Here is a 24,418-nt window from a genome sequence, read left to right as displayed (position 1 = left end):
TTCAATTCAGTTCTCAATTTAACAACTACCGTTACGTTTTTGGTTTTGTTTTAAATCACCTCAGTAGTTTTCTGTAGCTGTGTGGTATCGTTTAAGTGACCAGGTAAGTAAAATCTTTATCCCCCACTGACCTATTAGACCGGAGATGAGTGACTTTACACCACGCTTAACTTAAAGGAACACACCAGCGTTTTAGCATTGTTTTACACAATTCATTACAAGCCACCTATATTTCACAATACTGCGATTTTGTAGTACATAATGTCCTTATGCACATTTTATAACAATAGTTATGCAATAGTCCTTTTGAAAGTGAATAATTTGGTGGCACTTTAATTACTCGAGGTGTACTTCCTCGACAAATTGCACCAATCAATCAAAAAAATGCAGTAATGGTTAAATAACTTAGCTATGTGGGGCCACGCAGCGCTTTATTATTGCTTGTCATGTTTCTCTAAACTCTATTTTTGTCCCAGTCAGGATCCTGTAGAATGATGACGCTGGTGGCTTCCCAGTGATCTGATTGGTCAGTAGTTGTGGCCGGTGGAGACTGGCTTTGATCGCTAGATTCTAAGCTTTTGATCCCACAGCTCGAACTTCCCCTGCTAAGTTACCATGGCGATGTACCCCCCCCCCACCCCCGCCCGGTAAGACGGGGACCGGCTCTTTAGGACGGGAAGCCCAGAGTTAAACCTGAAGTTATCGCGACAACCTTTGAATCACATTTCGGAAGCAGTCACGTGGCTGCGGCTGTGTGGCTGCCGGTTGTCACGGCAACGTCGCTGTCCGAGCGAAGCGCATGTCAAATGGCGGAAGTGATTCAGGCTGTTTGACTCGATTACTCGAGCAACAGGCTCCAGCCAACTAGCCAGCCGGATGTTGTCGGACACCAATGCGAGTTACCCCGAGCACAGTTAGCCAACGGTGCTAGTTCGGGCGCTAACTTAGTTCGTTCGTCGCCGACTGGCCCGTCGTTAGCCCCAAAGTAGCATGTCGAGTAAAAACCTCCCGCCGCTGAGCCACCTGCCGCACTGGACCCGCGTCGGGCGTCTCGGGAAACCTCGCTCTCCGCCCCGGCGGTCACCTGCGCACCACCTCCACCACCAGCACCAGCACCACCACCTGCACCACCAGCACCTGCACCACCTGCAGCCGCTGCCCGTCGTGCCGCCGGCGGGCAGCAGAGCGGCCGCGCAGCCCCGTCACGGCGACGCGCCGGACCCCCGCGTCGCATCGCTGCAGGGCAACATCCAGTTCCTGCAGCAGCAGCACAAGGAAACTCTGGAGAGGCTCCACGCCGAGGTCGAGCGCCTCCGACGGGAGAATAAAGGTGAAGGAAACGGCCACACACGAGGACGTGCTTCCTCCCTGGCGATGAATACTTTAACCCTTTCACCGCGGGAGTGCAACCTAACAATAGTCTGGCACAGTTGTCGTCAACGATTCATATGTTTATAATGAAAAGTAAATGGTGGGTTGGGTCACATAGTCAGTAAGTGAACTTGTATTGTATTTTTTTGTTTTGTTTTGAAAACAGTAAGTAGAGGAAGGGGGGAAAGAAGAAATGGAGGACAGTTTTTGACAATAAGAATATGATATATAATATATAAAGTTATGAGAGATAAGGAATTGCTGTGTAGGATGCTTTTCATCCAAATCATAATAGAGCTGCTACAGCTAATCGATTAATAATCGATTAGTAAATTAATCGCCAATTATTTTGATGAGCGATTAATCGGTTCAAGTAGTTTTTATGGGGGGGAAAAGTCAAAATTCTCTGATTTCAGCTTCTTAAATGTGAATATTTTATATCATGTTGGGGGTTTGGGAAACACGATTAATATTTTTCACCATTATATGGACCAAACGACTAATTGTTTAATCGAGAAAGTAATCAACAGATTAATCGATTATGAAAATAATCATTAGTTGCGGCCCTAAATCATAACATATAGTGCTTTCATGATCCTGAAAGAAAATTGCAGAAGCATCTCAAGACTTTTTGGACAACTTGACACAAGGCCCTAAAGGGCAAACCAACTGACCCTAAGAATCCATAATCAGTATTTCCCCTCATACGGGATGAACCCAGTAACCTGTGCTGTCCACACCCCTTTTATATAATGAATTCAAGTTAATGACAAAAGACCTGTCTGTTTCGACGGAGGCGCAGACAACGGGAGACATTCAATCCAGGTACGCTGGTCACGTAGCAACTCCGGCGGTTCTGAGGGTTTCTCCGTGGGAGGTGGTGAACGCGGATCCGGTGTCACATCACTTGAACGGTCCCCATGCTGTTCCATGGAACCTCGCCTCGCCACCCGCCAGGACACTCCCCAGTCACCTGGCTGTGCCCCCGTGGTTACACGAGCTGTTTGCTGTGACCGTGTTGTGCGATTGTGCCCCTTCATGTTGTTGCCTATATCATACGCTCAAAAAATTTGATGTTGCAGAGTTGCAGTACAGGATGATAATGGAGCCTCCAAAGTCCAATAGAAAAGGTAAGATATAATCCAGATTTACTGTTTTTTGTGTCACTGCTTTGCACATGTTCTTCTCGCAGGAACTGGGACAGATTAAAGCGGACATGAATGATGGATTGGATAAAATATTCTTTGATGATGTATGTAATTTAATATTATGTTATTGATATAACACATTTTGGAAGCTGTTTGTAGATTAAAATAACCCTGTGGGATTGTGTGCTTTTGGCTAATCCTCTAATGCTCTAAATCCATTATGACCACATTACAGTCTTGTTTATCAGCTAGTATTTTGCCAGTATTTATTACTTTATTACTTTATTAAAGGGACATCGAAATTGGTATAAATGATAAGGCAAAATCTATGTCACTAGGGCACAGCGAGAATGGAAGAATTTAGGTTCTTGTTGTTAGTATGGCAAATAACACGTAGACCACAGCACTTAAACAATATCCGACATCTCCCAGGGCCGACGCACGGTCAACGAGGCGTTAGACCGCCCACTCAGGGAAGGGAAGCTCACACGGAACTCTACCTGGAGGAGCTGCTGCAGGACACGCGACCCTCACAAGAACAGGCACTCAGGTGAATTTCCATCCGGCTACATCTGCTCCTTATTCAGCATCGCTATAGGAGCTACAAGTTAGAAGTTAGCCTGCAGCCAGGCTGTGAAACAGCAAAAAATGCGAAGAGATGCGGATATAGCCACATTACGTTTGTTACCATAATATGATTATAATATTTTTAGGTGCAAAATTTACGGGATGTTAATGTGTCACATATTTAAACAGTTGAGAGGTTTCTTTTTAGTGAACATCTGATAGTAGGTGGATCAGGATTTGACTGCAAGTTCTTAAATTTAGGGTCTGGTCCGTAACAGTTATATTATACATCTGGTCCTGTCGTACAAACAAGGCCAGTGAATGAACGGTGGCCCTGAAGTGCAAAACACAACGAAAAATATGAAAACGCAACGATGAATTATTTGCCATTGTGTTTTCTTATTTGTCTTTGTGGTTTGCACTTCAGGGCCACTGTATAAATGGGTTTGAGTCTTGATCCGTAGTTGTATACGTAGCAACTTGTCATGTTACTTTGAATTGATATTATCTCACTAAGCGTTGGAGACGGTAGCGAAATTCTGGGCTCCACCGGGCAGGACCATGGCCCAGAGGTGAAGGGGGGCCTCATCACTTCACTACAGCCTCTTCGGATTCACACCTGCCCCTCGCAGTCACCGCGCGCTCCCACGCTGCAGGAGTGTGAGGTCATCATCCGGCAGCTCTACAATGCCAACAGTATACAGTCCCGGGAAGTAAGTACAGTACCCATTATGAAACCAATGTTCTCCAGTGTTGTGCATTTAAAAAAAATACAGTATTTCACTTCTGTATTACAACTCTGTTTCACTCAGATTATGCGTGTGAAGGCTTTGCTGAGGGATATTGTTCTGAGCAAGAAAATCTCCCCAGAAAACCACATTCTGACCAAGGCCTACCTCATCGATGGTACTCGGTAAAGGGATACGGATCATTTTCACTTTCATCATCAGTACGGCTATGAAAAAACTAGCTCAGTTGTGTATGACGTTTTTTTTCCCCTTTTTTTTTTACTTTTCAGCAAACCTTCTGAAGAGAATAAATTTCCAAAACTTGGTCTTCAAACATATCCGGAAAACACGTATGTATTTCTATCTACGGTGCTTTGTGACTTTATGTGAATGAGGTTTTTTCAAAGCAACAGATCGCTCAAACCTCCTTACTACTTCTTTTACTGCTTCTTCTTACCGAGAGGCTTTTCAGGACACAAACAATATTTTTTCCTTCCCCAGGTCTGGACCGTCTCACTCTGGCGTGGTCCTCCCGGCCCTCAAGCAGAGCCTCAGCCCAACCATTGCGGACAGACAGAGGAGAGCCCGTGCCGTGCAGAGAGACCGCTTGAGAAGGACCGTGCATTGACGAGATCAAAAACCAACCTCAGGGTCAGCTACGATCGCCACACGACTGGGATATTCTCGATTGTTTTAAAAATACAATTAAAAACCGTAGCCACTAAAACGTAATGCACTCTAATTAATTAATTCTCAGTAATCAATATACATCGGAAGTACATCAATGGGTACAGAAATGTTCTCATAAAGGACAGGTACTATAAAAATGTAGAGGAAAACAAAGTCCAACGCTGCACACGAGGAAATAAGGTCTCAAAGCTAGCTTCGTACCGGAAATCATAAATTTATTTATTTATTAATTTTCACCAAACATTGCATTATAGGACATTTGAACTATTCAACAACAACAACCCATTTGACTAGAATGACTTGCTCATTTTAACTTTGCCAGATGTTTATAAATCTAAGTTCTGCTTTCACTGCACTTTAGTTGTAAATCTGCCAAAATGGTGGGCAGGTTTGTTTTATTCCATATAACAACCAAAGTAAATCCTCTCAAAGCATGTGCAAATAAATCAGACAAGACAATAGCAGGCTTTTTTCTCAGGCATTTTTGTATTGGTCAACACATTGGTCAACACGTGTGTGTGTATCAGTGTCAAGTATTACCAGTCATGCACCTGCAGTTTACCTGAGCAGGATTAGCACAAAACTCTTAATAAACTGTATTCACACAAAACAGCACTATCCTTGTGTTTTTCCTCCCAGACTGGTGCCACTTCCTCCTCGTTTCTTTCACAAAATGTTTCATTTAGCAAGTAAATGATGTACAATATTTACTGTTTTGTCTATGTGTATGCTGCAAAAAAAATGCAATTTAAATGTGTTCAGCTTTATCGAAAACTATGAGGAAGTATTATTAGTAGTAGTATTTTTAAAGATACAACAAATTAAACTGAAATTGGTGCTTTTTTCCCATTCTGCTCTGATGAGAACTTTGAAAAAAACCAACATTGCCAATAAAAGCCTCTAATTCAAATCCCACAGAACTTTGGCTACGCACAGTATTTATTGTGGCTTGTCTGCAAAAACAGGATGTCAACAGGACTAAAATTTTGTTTCACTGTTGCTAATTCATAAATAAATACAGGAATTAATCAATAAATCACATAAATAAATAGTAATTATGTGTTGTACTGGTGAATTAAATCCCCTCAGCAATAAAACTGATATCTGCAACTTTATATTTCTCAGTGAAGTGGTGCACAGTCATGTGAAAGTAAACCAAAAAAAAAGCGCCCGGCCTAAATTCATAACATGAGTCAAAAGTCTGCATGCAGTTGTGCAACAGCACGGGGCAGGTTGAGAGCTGCATGCAGCCAGGCGGGGCAGATGCTGAAGTTCCTCCTCCTCTGAACATTAGATCATATTTAACTGTCTCTTCTGCTTTTCGAGGCGCAAGTTACTGGATTCACTTCTTAGGAAGATTCCTTCCGTGCATTCTACAAATCCAAATTATAAAGCAACACTTGATTTACTACCCGGCCTCCTATGGAACTACCTTTGTTCATGTGAACCATTAGGAATGCATTTCAATTCATTACTCTAATAATTAGCCACAGTATTTTCCCATAACCTCAGATTTTTTTTATTTCTTTTTACAAATGCTTATCATGAAGAACTTTTCAATATTGTTGTATTTTGATAAAAGTGGAAAAACACAAGTTGAAAAACCCTTCAGCACTGCTGTATGCTGTTGCGACCAAGAGAGTGTTTTCTTCGGACTGATAAATGCACCGTTGCGCTTCCAGAGTGGCCGTGAAACAATCGCAATGCAGATCCTGCAGCCCAGCCCATGAGACACGTTCTTAATACAGCAGTGACAGCAGTTACAGCAGTGATAGCCCGGGGGGGTAGTGCTTAGAGAAGTAAATCCTGTTCCTGAAGGGCACTGATTTTGCTCCTTTGTCTCATAAGTGGAGTGAGCCGGAAAAACCCTGTTGGCAGGGATCGTCGGGGTGTTCTTGCGTTTAGCTGTGTTCAGATAGTTGAAAGCTCATGTGACTTATAATTTGTCTAACATTGAATCTACTTGCACCAATTCAAACAGTCTAAAAAAAAGAAAAGGTTTAAAAAAAAAAAAGGGTTATGTATAAATAAGACTATTGGCTGTTGCATACACCCACTAGATGGAGGTGTTTCTGAAGAAACATCCGTTCAATCCAAGCCTTCAAATGTCGGCCAGCAGGTTACACACAGCTGGGCCATAACCTGCCTTATACAGAATCATTTCCAAAACCCTCTCAATGAGTTTATTTCACTGCAGTAACTGGATCTGAATACATGGTGAAAGCAAAGGGTTCAAACAGTTTTATGGTAAAATAGTCTAAATTGTCACAGTCAAAAGATTGTGTCCTTAAAAATCATTATTGTTTTTACTAATACTTCTGACGAGGAAGCCCTGTTTGATTTTTTTATTTATTTTTTATCCCAATTTGTTGCATCACTGTGTCTCTGGAAATTGGCAAGCGTTGGTCAGTAAAACTCAGCTGGTGCAAAAAATCGATTGAAATTCAGACGGTGTTGCAGTGATGGGGGCAGAGCTCTGTGCCAGCTGCAGCCTCATGAGGCAGGGTCACCGCAAACTTCCAACAACCAGAGGAGCAGAACCACCTCTTTATAATTCTACTGTCATCTACGAGCAGACCTTGTCCGGGCCTATTGTCATTGGACTGGCTTGTCGTGGGCCGTCAGTGTTCTCCAACGCGTTCTTTCTTTTTTTTCTGGGGGGGGGGGGTTCTTTTTTTTTGCATGACTGAATAAAGGCGTCTTTGGAGGCACTGTCCCTTGCATTTAAATTCTCTCTCTCCCCTTTCAGCATATTGTGTTGAGGGGCTGGGTAGGTTGAGGAGCTCCAAATTGATGTGCCACGCTCTCTGCACCAGATAATTCTTATTATGAGATTGAATGCAGGGGAAGTTGGACAGCAACAGGAAATGAGAATAGGGAAATATGTAAAAACGTTTTTTTTACTGGTGTAAATAGCTGTTGACTGAGCAAACACTTTGCAGTTCAAGTCTGCATTCAATCAGCCATTTATCATCATACAGCAAATATATAGGGCTGCTAATGATTATATTCATAATCGATTAATCTGTTGATTATTTTCTGGATTAATCGATTAGTTGTTTGGTCCAAAATAAGGCGTAAAATGTTAAAAAATGTTGACCGTGTTTCCTCAAACCCCCAACATGATGTTTTGTTTTGTCCACACGCAAAATATATTCAGTTTTACTGTCACAGAGGAGCTAAGAAACTGATAATACTCAAAAATTTTGACTTTTTCCTTTCTTAAAAACTACTTGAAGCGATTAATGGATTGTCAAAATAGTTGGCGATTAATTTAGTAATCGATTACTAATCGATTAACCGTTGCAGCTCTACAACCTGACTTATGCTTGATGAACATCTTGGATGCATGGCCTCAACATCTACAAATGGAATTGGCAAATGGCACCTGGCTATATCAAATGCAAGTAGTCTACCTATCATACTCCTACTCTACATTATGACAGTTATATTACTCCTCTGTGTCCAAACAGACTTGCAGAAAAAAACTTGTCAGAGTTTGCAGGTACAAAAAATAAATACAGGATGGCACTGAAGGGGGGGGGGGGAACTCAAATACTAAATGTTCTCTAGCTATGTCACGGAAATGTGACTGACATCTCGCTCCCTGCACGGGGGGGGGGGGGGGGGGCACCAGCCACCCACTCACCCACCACCTTCCTCCGCCCGTGCGCCCCTCCTCCCCTCGGTCGTCAGTGACGTCACGCGCAGACACAGAGAGCGGGACCTGCCCTCCCGTCGCCATTTTTTCGGTCTCGTACTCGCAACTCCTGGCGGCTCGGGTGAGGAGGGGTACGAGCAGAAAAACAAGGGCAAAGTGTCCGAAACAACCCTCCCCCCCCCGCCCGCCTCAAAAAAAAAAAAAAAAAATCGACGAATCGCGAAGACCGGGTGGCGGCGGCCGAGCTGGTGGGACGGGGACGGGGAACGGGGACGGGGACAGGGGGGTGTCGCGTCCCTCGCGGAGCAGCAGTCGCACACGATGCGCGCGAGAGCCGCCGCGGCACAAACGCTCCACGCGCGGGACACGAGCCGCAGCCGCGAGACCGCTTCGTGAGTGAAGACGTGTTGCGGGCCGCCATCTTTCTTTTTCTTTTTCTTTTTCTCTTCTTTTTTTTTTTTTGTTTGTTGTTGCTGCTGCCGCCTCTAAAGTCTGCCACGGACTCCAGAAAGGAAGGGGGGATTAAAAAAAAAAAAAAAAACGAAAGAGAAAAAAAAACGCATTTCCATGACGCGTGCCTTATACCGCGAGATCGAGAAGATAGCGAGCGAGTCGCTTCGTGCGTTTCTTCTTCTTCTCCTCCAAAGACCGGCAGACATCCGGATATATGTTATCGGCTGAACGACTGAGGACACCTCTTTTTTTTATACCGTTCTCATAACTGACAAGCGGGCGGAGGAGGAGGCGGAGGGGGGATGCGTTATTAGAAGAGGCCGCCTGGTGTGTGTGTGTGTGTGTGTGTGTGTGTTCTTCTCGGAAGGCGGAACGAAAAGGGGAAGCTTCATTGATCATTTGTTGCCCCGGCCCTCCGTCGCTGTCTGTCGGCAACTTCTGTCTTTTTTCTTCTTTTTTTTTTTTTTCTTCAAACGACCCACTCGGCCATTGAACACCGAGGATCCACAGCGGGCCAGTCGCAGCCGGCCTCTGAAAACGTCAGGTTGTTGTTGTTGTTGTTTTTTTTTTATTATTATTATTTGTTTGTTTGAAAGAAGAAGAAGAAGAAGAAGAAGTGTCCGGAGTCGAGCAGAAATCCCTCGGGGGGGGAGAAAAAGAACCCCTCTCCGGGCGACACATGCCCTGCCCTGCATCTTCCAAAACCTCCCCGTTGGCTGTGATTGGCCGACCCCAGCAACCGTACGCGCTTTAACTTACTGTTTAGTCTTTTTCTTTTTTCCTTTAGTGTGATACTAAGCTATTTGTTCGAAACGGACAATGTCTGCGCGGTTCGATTCGTCCGATCGCTCCGCCTGGTATTTCGGACCCGTGTCGCGACAGGAGGCGCAGAACATGCTCCAGGGGCGGAGACACGGCATGTTCCTCGTCCGCGACTCGTCGACGTGCCCCGGCGACTACGTGCTGTCGGTGTCCGAGAACTCCAAGGTGTCGCACTACATCATCAACTCGTTGCCCAGCAAGAGGTTCAAGATCGGCGACCAGGAGTTCGAGCACCTCCCCGCCCTGCTGGAGTTCTACAAGATCCACTACCTGGACACGACCACTCTGATAGAGCCAGCAGCCAGGTATGGCGGGCGCTCAGTGCCACGGCCGTGGGCGACAGATGATCGTGCAACTTCACTGTCTCCATTTGCTTTTCCCTAAGAAAAACTACGGTCTATAAGTTCTGTGCACTGTAGCAATGTTTGCGTATATATACAGCCATACCTCTATTCAGATAGTATGTGTTTAGATTAAGATTAGACAGCAGCGGGAGTCGAAGGCACCAGGCGACGGGTATATAACAAGATGTAGCAAAAATATACAATGAAAACACAAGAAGGTTATATACAATTTTAGAGCTGCAGCGGTTAATCGATTACTGATCAACTACCAAATTAATCGCCAACTATTTTGATAATAGATTTCGATTGGTAGTTTTTATGATTAAAAAGAGTCAAAATTCCCTGATTTCAGCTTCTTAAATTTGAATATTTACTTGATTCTTTGCTCCTTGATGACATTATTTTGAGATTACTGTTAGCAATGGAAAGTGCTCTATAAATGAAAAGTATTATTATTATTATTAAACTAAATATATTTGGTGTGGACAAAAAATGATGTTGGGGTTTGAGAAATATGATTGATGTTTCCCACCATTTTATGGGCCAAACAACTGCTAGTTTATTGAGAAAAAAATTGACAGATTAATCGATAATGAATATAACAGTTAGTTGCAGCTCTATACATTTTATACAAAGTAGTGCAAGTTCTGCCTTGTGAATGGAGGCTAAAATGTGCGGTGGTTTGGATTGAAAATCTTCGGCGCTAATTGTGGATGTTACAAAGTGTGTATCATTCTGTATGTGGCATTTTACTATATCTTGCTCTTAGAAACTAAGATGAATATTAACTCAGCTCTCATTTTTGTAACCCTCATGTTTAAACTACATTTTGAAACATCCATAAGTCTTCACATTTGGGCCCTTTCACGTAATAACAACACATGGGATATGAGGACATAACTCCCTCTGTCTTTATTAATTTCCATGTCATTGATTGACAGGAGCCTATTTTTTGGTGGTAACCACATTGATTTTCTTTCTTTGCCTCCATTATTGTTATCTCCCCAAGGTACCCAAGCACAGTGAGCGGTCCCATCCAGCCCATGGGTGTCCCAGACGACAACCTGGAGTATGTGCGGACTCTTTACGACTTCACTGGCAGCGATGCGGAGGACCTCCCCTTCAAGAGGGGGGAGATCCTCATCATCCTGGAGAAGCCAGAGGAGCAGTGGTGGAGTGCCAAGAGCAAAGAGGGGCGTGTAGGGATGATCCCCGTACCCTACGTGGAGAAAGTGGTACGACCTTCATCCATCTCCGGCCCGCCTTCCCACGGATCCCGCAACTCCAACAGCTACGGGATTCCCGAGCCCTCCCACGCCCTCGTCCACGCCTACGCTCAGCCCCAGACGCCGTCGCCGTTGCCCCCTGGCACACCAGGCACGGTTATCACCCCTTTACCGTCCATGCAGAACGGCCCTGTCATGGCGAAGGCCATTCAGAGACGAGTGCCATGCGCCTATGACAAAACAGCTCTTGCTCTAGAGGTATTTCAAAATCTATTTTCAATTCATAGCCCCTGTTTTGTCTAAAAATGTGCCTTTTGTCCTTTCTCTTTATCTGTCCTCTCTCCCTCTTTGCCTTTCTTGGGAAACACAATGACATCACCTGCTGTCTTTTGTCAGAGAAGAGGTATTTTAGTCGACACAGAACCGTTGGTCCTTATAATGGCAGGGAAATATCTGTGGATTTGGGGGACAAGTTAATGTCAATGTGCTTTGAACTAAACCTTTACATCTTGTTTTAAATCATCATCAGCATGGTTTAAATCTCAGTGCCACACAAGTGCCTTAGACAGAACTTGTAGCCGTCTGTTTAAAGGCAAAGTACCTCGTTTCATCTTTTGATCCAAAATTGATTCCATGATACTCGAAATAATGATCCGTCCAGTTGATTTGTTTATCAAAAAAACACTTTGGTTCCAGCTCAGCCTGGTCCACTTAAATGATGATGTATAGTTCAATATTATATATAACATACATTTACATTGGTGTGTTTTGTAGTGTAAGAAGTATTTCATTTTAGTAATAAAATCTGCTACAGATGACCAGATGATGGAGATAATCAACAGATCTCTTACAGGAGCCGGTGTATGATCCCCATGTCAAAAATGCTAACCATGTAGACACCTTACGCAACATGCTCTAAATTTGTCAAAGCATTTTCACTTTGGACAGCTCCCATAAAACATTAAAAAAATTCATTGTAATCATAAAAAGTAATAGTCCACTTCACACAGAACAGAGAATATTTCAAGGCCTGCACAGTTTCTCGCAATGCTGAACTTAAATTCTGCATTAAAATTGCAGTAGTCAGTGGCTTGTAATGAAAGTAGGGGAAAACACCTCAGTGCTGCCTACAAACCCACCACAGCAGTCAAAGTGGTTTCTATCTGTGAACCTGTCGTTCTCCAACCCTCTAACATTTTAAAATACTACGCTCATGCTACAGTAACATCTCTTGTCGCTTGTTGCCCTTTTTGTTGTCTGGCGTTCGATGGCTGTGTAAGTGTTCATGGTTTTTTTCGGAGCAATCTTACCCCATCTGCAGGTGATTCATGTTAATTTGCAACTTGTTGTTTGGAGCACTGGCATCCCACTACATGGTGCTGCTGCGTTGGTGGGAAGCTACATGTCAGTTAGCGTCCATTTAAAATGACTGACGGCCAGCCACATTTATCGTTTTGTGTTGGATAGTTAGACACTCATTGTCTGGCTTCTGATTGGACAAGAAGTCATGGTGAGGTGAGGGAGCAGGTGCTGGAGATTTGTGTTGCGTTCAGGATTCCCCTTTTGTAGCTGTAAATTGGGGACTATGTGACTTAATTGCCACTAATATGATATTTGAGCCCCAATTGTTTGTCTGTAGTTCGCAGTGGCTCAGGCTCAATCTTCCCTCCAGCTAGCCATCTAGCTACTAAACAGGCAGCAGCAGCACTGTTGCATTTTGTCAGCAGTGCACTCTGAGGCTTATACGAATCTGCTCTGACTGTAGTAACATGTTGAAGCATGTGATCTTATGCTCTATAGTGGGCCTCCTAAAAGCTCTGCTCTGATGGCAGACTGAGCTGCAGTGATGCCCTCAGGGGAGGGACAATTAAAGGCATCTTAGCTTAGGGATGGGTGTCATCAAGATTTTTTAACAGAAATACCAAAATGTTTATTGATCATGTACATTCACGGTACTCTTATCGGTTCTTTCTGTAATTCTTTAATAAAGAAAAGAATAGTAAATTGAAGCAGGGCGTTTTCTTTGACAGTTATTTTACTGTGAGATACAAATCACCAAATCTGCCCCTGTTCTGAGTAATCTGAAACTGAACTATGAATTTTTGTGCAACAGTTCAGACGATGCTCTGACCAATACTTCACATGAATATATGAACACACCTAACAATCAGCAATAAAAATGATGGTGGTCAGTTTGTTGATTGGTTGGTTTCATCAGGATTATGCAGAAGCTACCTGATTGGCTATTCTTTCACCAAACTTGGTAGAAGGATGGGGCATGGGCCAATAAAGAACCTGTAAAATGTTGGCGTAGTTCCTGGGTTTTTTGTATCTCTCTTTAAGGTTGCAAGATTCTTGCTTAAGCCTTTTCACAGATGGAATATTGCCTGGATCTTAATAAGACAAAAAAATCAGAGATGTTTAGGGGACCAATATCTATTAGTGTGTGCAATTTGGTGCGGCTTGATTGAATTGAGGCCTCGGTTGTGGGAATATGTGCTCAAATCTTTCTTGTTGGCCCCTTATCCCGATTCCAGTCTTTTACTATTGGGTACAATACCGAGTCCAATCCCAACGCCTCGATGTCATTGTCCATTGTGTTGTTTCATGGTTGTCAAATGCCAATTTGTTTAGTTCTTGGTTTCCAGTTCCCAGCACCAATCTCAGCCGGCCTCTGCTGCCGTTCACTGTGACTCTTGTACAGAAATGAGTGTACATTTGGACCATGAGCAAAACCTGGTGAATGGGTTCCTTGCTAAAGGTTAGGTTGTTCCGTCTAACAAAATTAGTCCCGTCTCCTTTGCTCTTTTAAAAATTGACAACCGATGACAACAATTAACGCAGGAGATACCTGATTCAGACTGACTCTGTGAAGAGAGTTATATGGGTCAATAAGAAAATGTCAGCCGGCCCGAGTCTGCATCCTCCGCTGCCGTCACTCCTGTCAACAGCTGCACTGAGTAGAGATGGAACCTTTCATTTAATGAGAATAATCAATTGTTCATTTAACCAACTCCATAAACGGAGACAGAGAAACTTAATTATAAGTTTATTATAATACTATTCTGTGTGATCATTCAGTTAAGCAGTGGACACTGGTTTCGTCTTGGTTGAATAGTACAAACGGGTGAAATGCTTATTGAGAAGACCCACGTTATACACTAGTCTCCTTCCAATTCCAGTGCACCTTTGACTCTCATAACAATATCCCAAATCCTCTATTACATGGATTATTCGATGAACTAATGCTACAGCAGGTCCTCGTGTTCACCCCTGTTTCGATTAATCCTGATTGTGATGATAAGACGTGTCCCAAGCTGGTCTGTGTTTTTGACCTGATTAAATATTTTGTATAGAACCAATCATGCTGTTATCAAGCCCGGTCAAACTAGAGTCATTTCTTCATTGTCGCCATTTGCACTGGGAGATTATGAGTCACATTGCCTCTTATTCAATGGTATTTTCAAGACCTACATTACAACACCTCAAACGGGCTGCAATTGTGAGGAATGTATCTGAACTTCACTATTTTAGCTAATCCAGTGGACAATGAGTGGCTGTTCAAATGCAAGAGGCTGCAACAGCTTCGTACCGATGCTGTTCTGTCTACAGACATAAAACAAGACAGAGACGAGAAGGAAAAGTGTGGCGCTAACACCGGTCTTAACTCGCACGTTCAAGTCAAAGAGAACCATGTTTTGTGTGAACGTCCTGCTAGGTTTGACTAAGCTTTGTGATTTAGTGCATCTGATGATGATGTCAGCAAATCTGACTGATATTGAAACAAGGAGTTCTAAGAAAAAAATCCTTACTCAGTCACATCACTTCTTTGGTACTGTAAGTCATTCTACATGTTAAAGCAATAATTGTTTTTGATAGCAGTATCTTGGCACTTGCCTTCTTTAAATATTTTAATACTAAAGACTAAGACTGGCACAATATTAGAATATTAAGTAGCTGCACAATTGTAATATTAAGTGACCAGTTTTCGTAATTAACTGAACTGGGAGAAAACACCGGAAACACCATCTGAAAGTTAGTATTTCCTGCGGTATTTTCAATTGCACCGCGAACACATACTTCACCACGTCTCGTCTTGCCTCCCGTATCTGTCTCTGACAAAAAAAAAAGCTTTTGTTTTGTACTGTGGCTATTCCGGGGCCTCGGGGGGTTCGAGAAGCAGAAGCTCTTAGTCACTATTTAGGACCTTCAGAGACAAGACAGTCTCCGACAACTGAAATCAGGTTGTCCTCCATATATCAGAGTTTGATATTTAGAGTGTTTTCTTTGCGCGGTACTAGTCAGCTTTCATAATAGTTAGATATGATTCTTTGTGTTTTCAAAGACTTTCAGACAACCAGGCTGACATGGACTTATTCAACACACTTGAGAATATTTTTATTTTTTTCAAAGTCTGCATTCATAACAACAGACCTCAGATGAATATCTGTTAACCCTTCAAGTATAAACATGCCAGGGTTAGATATTTTTCTTTCTCGACATGTTTTATTTAATGTAAGTGATGACAATCTTAAATTTCAACATCATGATTTTTCATAAGAGGCTGATTCAATTTAAGATTATTTGACAGATTTTACCGAAGCTTTAATGACTAAGCAGCATTCTTATCATTCCAGTGTGGCGTACAGGATTATGGTCACGGATGACGTCGAGGACAGGATGTCCTTGAAGCCTCATGTTGAAAGTCAAAGCTACAAATAGGGCATTTAAAACGTACACATTTCAATCACGATGGGAGACTTTCCCCCTTCTAATCCTGATGAAGAACGCGGCTTTAACAGATTGGGGTCACGTTCGGCATCACAAACCCACCAGAGCGGCGAATCTGTGCTCCTGTTTAAGCCAACGTGGATTAAATCTTATTTTTAAAACACTATATGAATAAATCAGTTTTACTCAGAGTTGAGGAAGCTCACACATGAGTTGTTGGCCTAGACTCCTGACAACGGAGTGTGGGGCGGCCGTTATTCACAAACTTAAAATTCATATTAACTGTGACTTGCCATGTTTTCTGCTGGAGGTTTATTGTGTGAAAATGTCACTTCATACTATAGTTGCTATAGCAAAGAAAATGGTTTATGTTCATCTTTAATGGAGATGGTGATTCTTTACATATGTAAACACATACATCGCAATTTTTTAAAAACTCTGATTTACTCCTCCTGTAAGTCCACTTCTTGTCCTTTCCTCCTCAGGTCGGCGACCTCGTCAAGGTCACGCGGATGAACATCAGCGGCCAGTGGGAGGGCGAGGTGAACGGACGCCGGGGCCTCTTCCCTTTCACCCACGTCAAAATCATAGACCCCCAGAACCCGGACGAGAGTGACTGACCCTCGGCCGGAGCCTATCACCCAGCATCGGTGTGTACCCCAAAATCTGCTGGCCGTCGCCAACTTTTCCCGCCAGTGTCTGCGCGGTTACGTGCTTGCCTGCTTGGGGCTGTACCATGATCGCGACCCCCCCCCCCCCCCCCCCCCCCCCCCCCTCGTTGCCTACCGTTGCAAGGCTTACTGACTGTTTACAGCTTTGGACATTGGATCCAAACCAAACCTGACCCCCACTTCTCCCAGGCCCCTTTACTATGTTTTGGTTCCAGGTTGGGCAGTTTTTACGCATTGGTGTCCATTTTCCACATCACTGGGCATCAGTTTGTGTGTGTGTGTGTGTGTGTGTGTGTGTGTGTGTGTGTGTGTGTGTGTGTGTGTGTGTGTGTGTGTGTGTGTGTGTGTGTGTGTGTGTGTGTGTGTGTGTGTGTGTGTGTGTGTGTGTGTGTGTGTGTGTGTGTGTGTGTGTGTGTGTGTGTGTGTGTGTGTGTGTTTTCACGATAGATATATCCCACATTACATTACAACATTTTATTTTTATTTGTCATGTTTGAGGTCTTGGGGACTTTAGAAAGTGTTTGTTGTTTTTGGTTGATACAAAGACGTTCGTACGAAGTAGGGAGATGCAATGTCCCTGTGGACTCTGAAGAGCACTGAGGCTACGAGGAGTTTAACCAGCCAGTCAAAATGTTTTTCTCCAAAGTCACTTTTGTACATTTAAATATCACACAAACACACACACACACACGTGCACACACTTATCGGGGGATTTCAGGTTGACCGTTCTTTTGTCGTGTATCCGATGGTGTGACTGGTTGTAATGTGATGTTATCGATCCCATTGTCCAATGATCCAACCTGGCACAAGTCTGGCTGAGGAGACGTATTTATCTTCCGTTTAATAAGACGTGACACGGTTACATGGGATTTCATCTTTTTTCCTATTTGTGCCACATGATCAACAAAATATTGTTTCTTTGTTGTTTTTAATTTGAGTCATAGAGAAGATGCGTTGTGTTGAGGGGTAATTCTTTGCATGCCCACTTCCACTCGGTACCTCTTTACTTGTCATTCTCATTCTTTTTTTTTCACTATAAGGGCATCGCTTACAGATAAGCCGGTCTTTAGTGCCAACAGCCCGAGCTCTAGAAGATATATTTCAACTTTTTTGCATCGGAGTGCCGAGCTTTCTGACGGCTAGCTGAAACCGCAGCATGGGGCACTCGGACTAGAGGCTTATTAAGCTGGGGTGAGAAACTCCACAATCAGTGGTCGTAGATCAGGAAACGAGGAAATGTCTCAGCAAGCCAACGGAATGCCTTTATCAGACGTCACGGTAAAATGCATATTTGAGTGCATGCAATGCCCTTCTCTAACCGTTGTGTTTTTAATGTGATGTTACTCCTGTCAATTTAAGCCTTCGACCTGCTTTTATTCCTTAAAACATTCGGGTCTGCGCACAATATTTTGACTCTTTTATGCAAAACGATGCAAACGATGTGTTCGTACTCTGCCGCAACCATATTCAGTTTGATCAGCAGGAGCCGAGGATGAAACGTTTGTGAAAACATTGCCGAGCCCAGGACCCCTACATTCTGCTGTAATACATTTTTTTTTTTTTAAGAAACATTTTTCTCATGCATTGCCCCCCTCGCAGTGCTCTCTGTTAAAATCATCGCTCAAGAGTAATTGTTTGCAGCTTTTAGTTGTAACCAAATGTTTTTGTATGTATGTCCGTTTGTAGTCGGCCATCAAATCAAGCATTTTTTAAATTTTTTGTTCAAATGAGTGATGTTATTAAAACAAAAGTACCTACGGTCACATTTACAAAAGGGAAAAAATGCCTGCTGGTTGCCTCTGTGCATGACCTCTTGGCCCGGGGGGAGGTGGTTCTGCTCGGCCGCAAATGCTGCTTAATGTCATTTATTTCCTTATTAGGTAAAAGATTTCTCTTATTTTGAAATCCCTCCCGGTCCGTGCGAACGAGCCGGCGCAGGATTTTTCCTCATCGAACATAATGAAATCTACTAATTAAGCAATACGCCCCTGATTAGTTTCATTTTTCTCGAGGTGAACTCGCTTTTCTCATGCTTCTGAGTCGTTTCGTAATGGCATTAACAGTATTACTGTGCTCTCTTCTCATACCCTAGGAAAGCCTGTCTTTCACTTAAGAATTGAAAATTGTGCCTTTTTATTTTCTTATACCATTTACATGTGTTAATATTTCCCATGGTTAACACCTGTGCTGGTATTGACCCCCTTTATGTACAGAACAAGTAAATAAAATTTACGTCTACTTCTTTAAGTCGCTCCGGTGTCCTCCATGTGCTTGCTTGTATTTTTTATTTTTCTAACGTTAATGGGTGTGTGTGTGTGGGGGGGGGTTGTCACAGGTTGTGTATCTGGAGCACAGGATGGTCGCTCCTGCTCTAATTTTTGACAGTTCCAGTTTTGACTCTGGCTGCGCCCAGGAGAAAGGAAAGCAATTAATGAATTTTAATGAAGCGCTAATAAAAGAAAGTCAGCCGACCCTGGAGATGGGGAGCGGAAAACTTTTCAAGGGCGATGTTTTTTATGACGGGCATCGCCCGTGACTGTTTGTTCAGCACTTTATCAAATACCAGGTACAAATAACATTGTACAGTGTTGGAGGTGTCCGAGGTGAGACTCCAGATCAGGTGCATCAGCTAATGGGACACATACACTTTTATTTATATATATATATATATATATATATATATATATATATTTGTTGGCGCTTATGGGAAATTGGGAAAGCTAGATGTGAGAGGATTCTTTGCATTACAGGGAACCCTCCACTGGACTTTATTAATGCAGATGTGAATATTCAAGATCCTGCAACTGTTTTTCAGTGGGTGCCATCCATGTATCTGCCTTCATAGATGTACTTCGGCTGAAGGCAATGTTTGTTATACCATGATAATCTCTTCATATAACAACTGCTGTAATGTTCCAGCTTCATAGCCATCAATCATACGTCACTATAATAAACCCACACGTTATACAGGCTATATGGGTGCGGGGGAATCCATTAATTATAGATAAACTATGGGATAATGTTGAACTTAGAACCCATGCTCGAGATCTTGAGGTACAGATGTAGATTTTTAATGAACACATCGTCTGTGTTGAAGTACATTTATCATGCCCCTGATTGAAACAGCTCTTTGGTTGATGATGTTAGTGAAATGGAATCAAAATCAAGTAACCCGATCACTCTATTGAGCACAAACTCCATGACCCCATTGACCAAATATCAAAAGAATGATGATATTCAAGTGTCAGGAATCTTATGAATTTTTCTGTCAGTGGCAAAATTGTCCTCATGGTATCCCCTAGGTGAATTGATTCGCTCTGGTTAAAGCCTCGACCGAACGCCCCCCATGCCCGTCGGTGCTGGCGTTATAACTCGAGCACACTAATCGACCCCATCTGTGCTCGGTGATTCATCTCGCAGTGCGTTGAGAGGAACCCAGGGTGAGCTGCCGCATGTGGGCGAGTGACCCAGATGACCACGGCTGCCGCCTCGGGAAAACATGGAAGTCAAAAACGACCACGGCTGTGATCCCGATGTGGATGGGAAAACGTCCATATGGCCGCCGTGTCCGATGACGATGAGGTTGAAAAACCAAATACCTGCTCCAGATTTGATAACCACTGTAAAGTTTGTGTCAGTTGATGTGCTCTAGATAATTCCCTTCGCAGTGTTTGCTCCCCGAAGCTTTGCAAATGTCCCAGATATGTCTCCTCTCTCTCTCTCTCTCTCTCTCGCTCGTAAAACATTTACAGCACAGACGCTCCTGCCTTCTGCTGGGGAATCTATGCCAGACTATGATGGTAATTCCACACTTGCTGACTGTCATCGCTGTATCAGGTCAGACTCTCTGCCCGAGGACAGTCTCTCTCTCTCTCTCTCTCTCTCTCTCTCTCTCTCTCTCTCTCTCTCTCTCTCTCTCTCTCTCTCTCTCTCTCTCTCTCTCTCTCTCTCTCTCTCTCTCTCTCTCTCTCTCTCTCTCTCTCTCTCTCTCTCTCTCTCTCTCTCTGCTCCATCATTCTCACTCTTTTTTCATCTCATCCCAGAGTGTGTTGTGGTTGTTCAATGCCTTAACTCAGAAGATTCCAGCACGTGATGGATTACCAGAACGGCACTGTCATGTTCCCAAATCCAGGATGTATTGATATTATTATTTTCACATATCCTTGTCTAGACTTAATTCTTAAGAGTGCAAATGTATAGCGACTTCTATGTTAACATGTCGGTGGTGGTAACTGGAGCCATGGTTGCTCCTTGGCAACGTCAGCCCGATTGGTTGCCGGGCCACCGCTTTGGTTCAGATTGAAATATCTCACCAAATATCGAGTCGATTGCCATAAAATTCATGGTCCCCACAGGACGAGTTAGCATTTGTGACAAGTATCGGACGGATTGCCCTAAAGTGTCATGTCCCTCTCTGGATGACTTGATGAAATGTTGGTGATCCTGTAAGCTTTTCATCCATCATAAGATCAAATCTATGATTTGTCCAATAATTTCATGACCAAATATCCACGGAACTCATGACATTCCCTTCAGCCTCAGACGCCCCTTTCGATGAACATCTCTCCTGAGGTTTGCATTCGGGCCCAAAGCACTGCTGCCCTGCCTAAATAAAGACTCAGCATTCAAATGTTCATATTTTCATTTGAATATATCCAGTGCATCACTCGAATCAGATAAGACGCGTCGTGTCGCCTTTTCTATCTGATCAAAACACCTAAAAAATTTACCTGAATGTAAAACAGGGTGAGCCACTGTTGTCCAACTCCATTTATTGTGCTTATTTCCTCAGTATCCAAACACTAATGTGTAATCTTGTCACGTTTCGATGCAAATTGTAATTTGGACGTTCAAACTATGAAACAGGATATACATTTAAAACAGATTGGTGTTGGATACAATTTGTTTTTTATTGCATTCAATTCCATTTTGGTAATTTTTATACAAACTCCCACTGTTGACCTTTTATTAAAGGTCTGTGACAGACCTCCAGAACTAATATCACACTTATTTCCCCTGACTGGATGCATGACAATATGCAGTACATACATCTATTTAGAACAGGCTACTTTGAAGGCTCAAGATGAACCGGCATGGTTGTGACCACGAAATAAAGATTAAAAAACTGGAAACTTTATACACACATTTATACACTTTTAACACAAACCATAGGAGGGGTCTATTGGGTCGTCGCCGGCCTCCTCATAACAGCAGCAGTTCCTCATTATCTTTAAAGGCCCCCCCGGTGACCTCGTCCTCCGTTAACGACGCCACCGCCGCAAAGGGGGTCAAAGTTCACCAACAGGAGTACGAGAAGAGCGGGTACTGACTCCAGTCGGCTGCGTTGCCGTGGTGGTGGTGGTGGTGCTGATGGTGGTGGTGGTAGGCGTGCTGTTGCTGGGCGCTGTGTTCCGCCGGGGCGAGCGGGTGAGGTGGCGGGTGGGCGAGAGGGTGCGAGACATCCACATCGTGGGACGGGAATGGAAATCTGGCGTACTCCACGGATCTGGAGAGAAAGAAAGAGCGATGTTTGGGTTCATTTTCATGCATCACCATGCCTGCGTCTGTAAAAATGTGACGCACACTCAGATTTTTCTAACATAACACGTTCATCTTTTATCCTCCCCCCCGCTGAGGCTCATTGGATTTGCATCGTGTCCAAATCAGACCTGTAGGGCTGGTACGCCGCGGACGCAGGCACCATCTGCTCCTCGCAGCTGTAGTCGTACTCGTGCAGCTCCAGGGGCTCGGCGTGCAGACTCTCAGGCGGGTCCTGCTCCGCGGCCCAGGCGGAGAGTTGACCCGCCTTCGGTGAGGCCTGAGCGGAGGAGGCCTGGCTCCTCTCTGCCTCCGCCTGCTCCGACCGGGAGGCGGAGGGCATCCTCTGCAGGTCTGAGAGGGAAGTACAGTGGTTTTGATAGGATCTCGTGTGTGTGTCTGTGTGTGTGTGTGTGTGTGTGGCAAAGGCATTGGCACATCTCTTTAAAAGGAATCGGTTGTATGTTGTACGTAGTGGGATTTCACACGGGCAAAAGCTGACCTGGAGGAGTGCTACAGGGCGCCTCCGCGTCCATTGCGGCTCTCTTTGCAGGAGGGCTCCTGTTTGGACGACACCTGTGGAAAAATGAAACATTTTAAAGCCACTTTTCTTTTTTCATTTGTCATTCAGATTACATTTTTTTCTAAACACGAATAACCTTAAGAAATGAAAGGGCGTCCACCACACTACCTGTAATTACTTTGTTGCAAGAGAAGAGTAGCCCAGTCAGAATTGCTTTTGACTGCGACAAATGTCTTCCTTATTTAATTAAATGAATAAAGGTTTCTCACCGTTTGCTGTGGGAGTGGGTGCCTCCCTCCCTGAATCCTTTGGCGAAGGGGTTGTGGTCAATCTTCAATTTGGTGATCTTTAAAAAAAAAAAGGAAAGAAAAGATAGTTGTCAAATGTTTGTTACTGCAGTGTTTTTGCTTTGCGCTTCAGAAAATGGCCGTACATTGAAAAAACAAGATGGCAGCGCGGCCGCCGGGTGAAAGGTCACCGATTTGGTCCAACGTTTGGGTTCATTTTCCCTCAACGGTGCGTTCGTACCTTTGGGTTTTGGTAAGCCGTCACCGAGGTGAAGGTCGTCTCTGGGAAGGAGAAGGTCTGGAAGGGGCCCCAGCGGACGGTGTACGGTCTGTCTGCTTGGATCACATGGAACCTGGGGTAGTAGCGATGCATGGAGTGCAGGATGATCTGATGTGAGGGCGGGGGGGGAGAATGAGAGTGAGCAAAAAACGCAGAGGCGATTGAAGTGCAATGAAACAACACAGCACGATTATGCAAAGAGAGTAAGATCGTGTCTCACGTGGCCGTGCTGATCCAAGGTGTTGTTGGTGAGCTTCACTTTGAGGAAAGACAGCGACTGCTTCATCCAGTGACTTCCTGTGGCAGGGGAGTCCGGGTGCATGTACGTCCGCCACGGGGGCTGGGGCTCTGCCTTCCCTGCGACCTCCCACTGCTCCTTTTTCCACTACAGAGAAATGGGGGGGGTGGGGGGTGTGAGACCTCAGGATTGTCTGATTGATTAGAACTTTTCATGAGGCGTGATCTTTCTATCCTTTCCCTCTTTTTTTAACAAAAAAAACCAACTTCGTTTGGGTATTAATTGTGGGGATGTTCTTCACAATCTTACTGCAAGGGGGTCGGAAGCAAATCTTGAAAAAGAAGTCTCTGTTCATACACATGAACCCCTCCGACATGCTCTCCTACGGCCCTTCACTTTGTGTCCCGCTCTTTTCAAGTGTGTGCTAAAAGCAGCGTTTGTGACCAAATGGGGCCTGGGTCCGTTGACGCAGGGGGGGGGCCGTTGGCTGTATGGATGGGCCGACGGCTCCTCACCTCCCCGGTCGTGAATGAGGCGGGATGCTAATTGATTGGGCCCCCAGCCGAGAGTGCACAAACAGGAAGCAATGAAAGGCTTTGATATGCAGCGGTGCAGCCCTGGAGTGGGCGGGGCCCTGTCTGGCTGCAGACTGCTGCCTCTTTACATACTACGACCTGTTGTTTTGTTTCCTTTTTTCTTTTTTTTTTTTAAATCTCTGAGCCCAAAGGTGAACAACAATGTATTACTACTAGTGTGTGTGTGTGTGTAATGTGTTGCATTACGCATTTACCTTGTATTTGAAGCTGTCCACAGGAATCATGTCCATCATGACGACGTAGTTGGCGAAAGGCTGGAGCCCCGACAGACTGACGCTGCAGTGTGGAAACATCCTCCTGGAGCCAAAAGCACACGCCTTGCAAGTCAGTGACGGTGTCGGCGAAAGCCTCCGCTCTTTGCCGCGTGAACACAATTCCAATCCCTCGTTGCCTCGTGTGACGAAATGCCTCAAAAGGCCCCACTTGGTATTTTCAGAAAGCGAGAAGACATATCCCTCTCTTACCTTCCGTGCTTTGTTATGATCATCTCCGTTCCCATGTTGTGAAAGGACTTCCAGAGATCTGCGTTCTCCAGGGTCATCCT

At 44.2% G+C, this 24,418-nt stretch overlaps 3 protein-coding genes across 3 annotated transcripts in view; 2 read left to right on the top strand and 1 right to left on the bottom strand.

Annotated features, from left to right (window-relative positions):
• The first annotated feature begins 619 nt into the window (after window positions 1–619).
• Window positions 620–5,114, top strand: si:ch211-222n4.2 (uncharacterized protein LOC101885505 homolog). The gene is made up of 7 exons (XM_035609338.2): window positions 620–1,330; window positions 2,454–2,501; window positions 2,952–3,069; window positions 3,604–3,799; window positions 3,899–3,999; window positions 4,105–4,164; window positions 4,316–5,114. The coding sequence occupies exons 1-7, from the start codon at window positions 991–993 to the stop codon at window positions 4,440–4,442; spliced, it is 990 nt and encodes a 329-aa protein (XP_035465231.1). The 5' UTR covers window positions 620–990; the 3' UTR covers window positions 4,443–5,114.
• A 3,126-nt stretch (window positions 5,115–8,240) lies between these two features.
• Window positions 8,241–18,659, top strand: crkl (v-crk avian sarcoma virus CT10 oncogene homolog-like). Its single transcript, XM_035609339.2, has 3 exons — window positions 8,241–9,745; window positions 10,794–11,268; window positions 16,227–18,659. Exons 1-3 carry the CDS (start codon window positions 9,438–9,440, stop codon window positions 16,359–16,361), a joined length of 918 nt encoding a protein of 305 aa, XP_035465232.1. The 5' UTR covers window positions 8,241–9,437; the 3' UTR covers window positions 16,362–18,659.
• Window positions 18,660–21,164: 2,505 nt separating this feature from the next.
• Window positions 21,165–24,418, bottom strand: part of LOC118285574 (T-box-containing protein TBX6L-like) — a 3,930-nt gene continuing 676 nt past the window's right edge. Inside the window, exons 2-9 of the mRNA XM_035609296.2 lie at window positions 24,339–24,418; window positions 24,069–24,171; window positions 23,261–23,425; window positions 23,002–23,148; window positions 22,743–22,819; window positions 22,453–22,526; window positions 22,082–22,304; window positions 21,165–21,918 (exon numbers count right to left, since the gene is read on the bottom strand). The exon at window positions 24,339–24,418 is cut by the window's right edge and continues 59 nt beyond it. Of these exons, the coding sequence (XP_035465189.1) occupies window positions 21,708–21,918; window positions 22,082–22,304; window positions 22,453–22,526; window positions 22,743–22,819; window positions 23,002–23,148; window positions 23,261–23,425; window positions 24,069–24,171; window positions 24,339–24,418 (1,080 nt within the window). The 3' untranslated portion in view covers window positions 21,165–21,707. The remainder of the gene's footprint in view (window positions 21,919–22,081; window positions 22,305–22,452; window positions 22,527–22,742; window positions 22,820–23,001; window positions 23,149–23,260; window positions 23,426–24,068; window positions 24,172–24,338) is intronic.

Source organism: Scophthalmus maximus, chromosome 20, assembly GCF_022379125.1.
Source record: "Scophthalmus maximus strain ysfricsl-2021 chromosome 20, ASM2237912v1, whole genome shotgun sequence".
Classification (NCBI taxonomy): domain Eukaryota; kingdom Metazoa; phylum Chordata; class Actinopteri; order Pleuronectiformes; family Scophthalmidae; genus Scophthalmus; species Scophthalmus maximus.
Note: the sequence above shows the minus strand (reverse complement) of the source record. Positions and strands in the feature narration are given on the sequence as shown.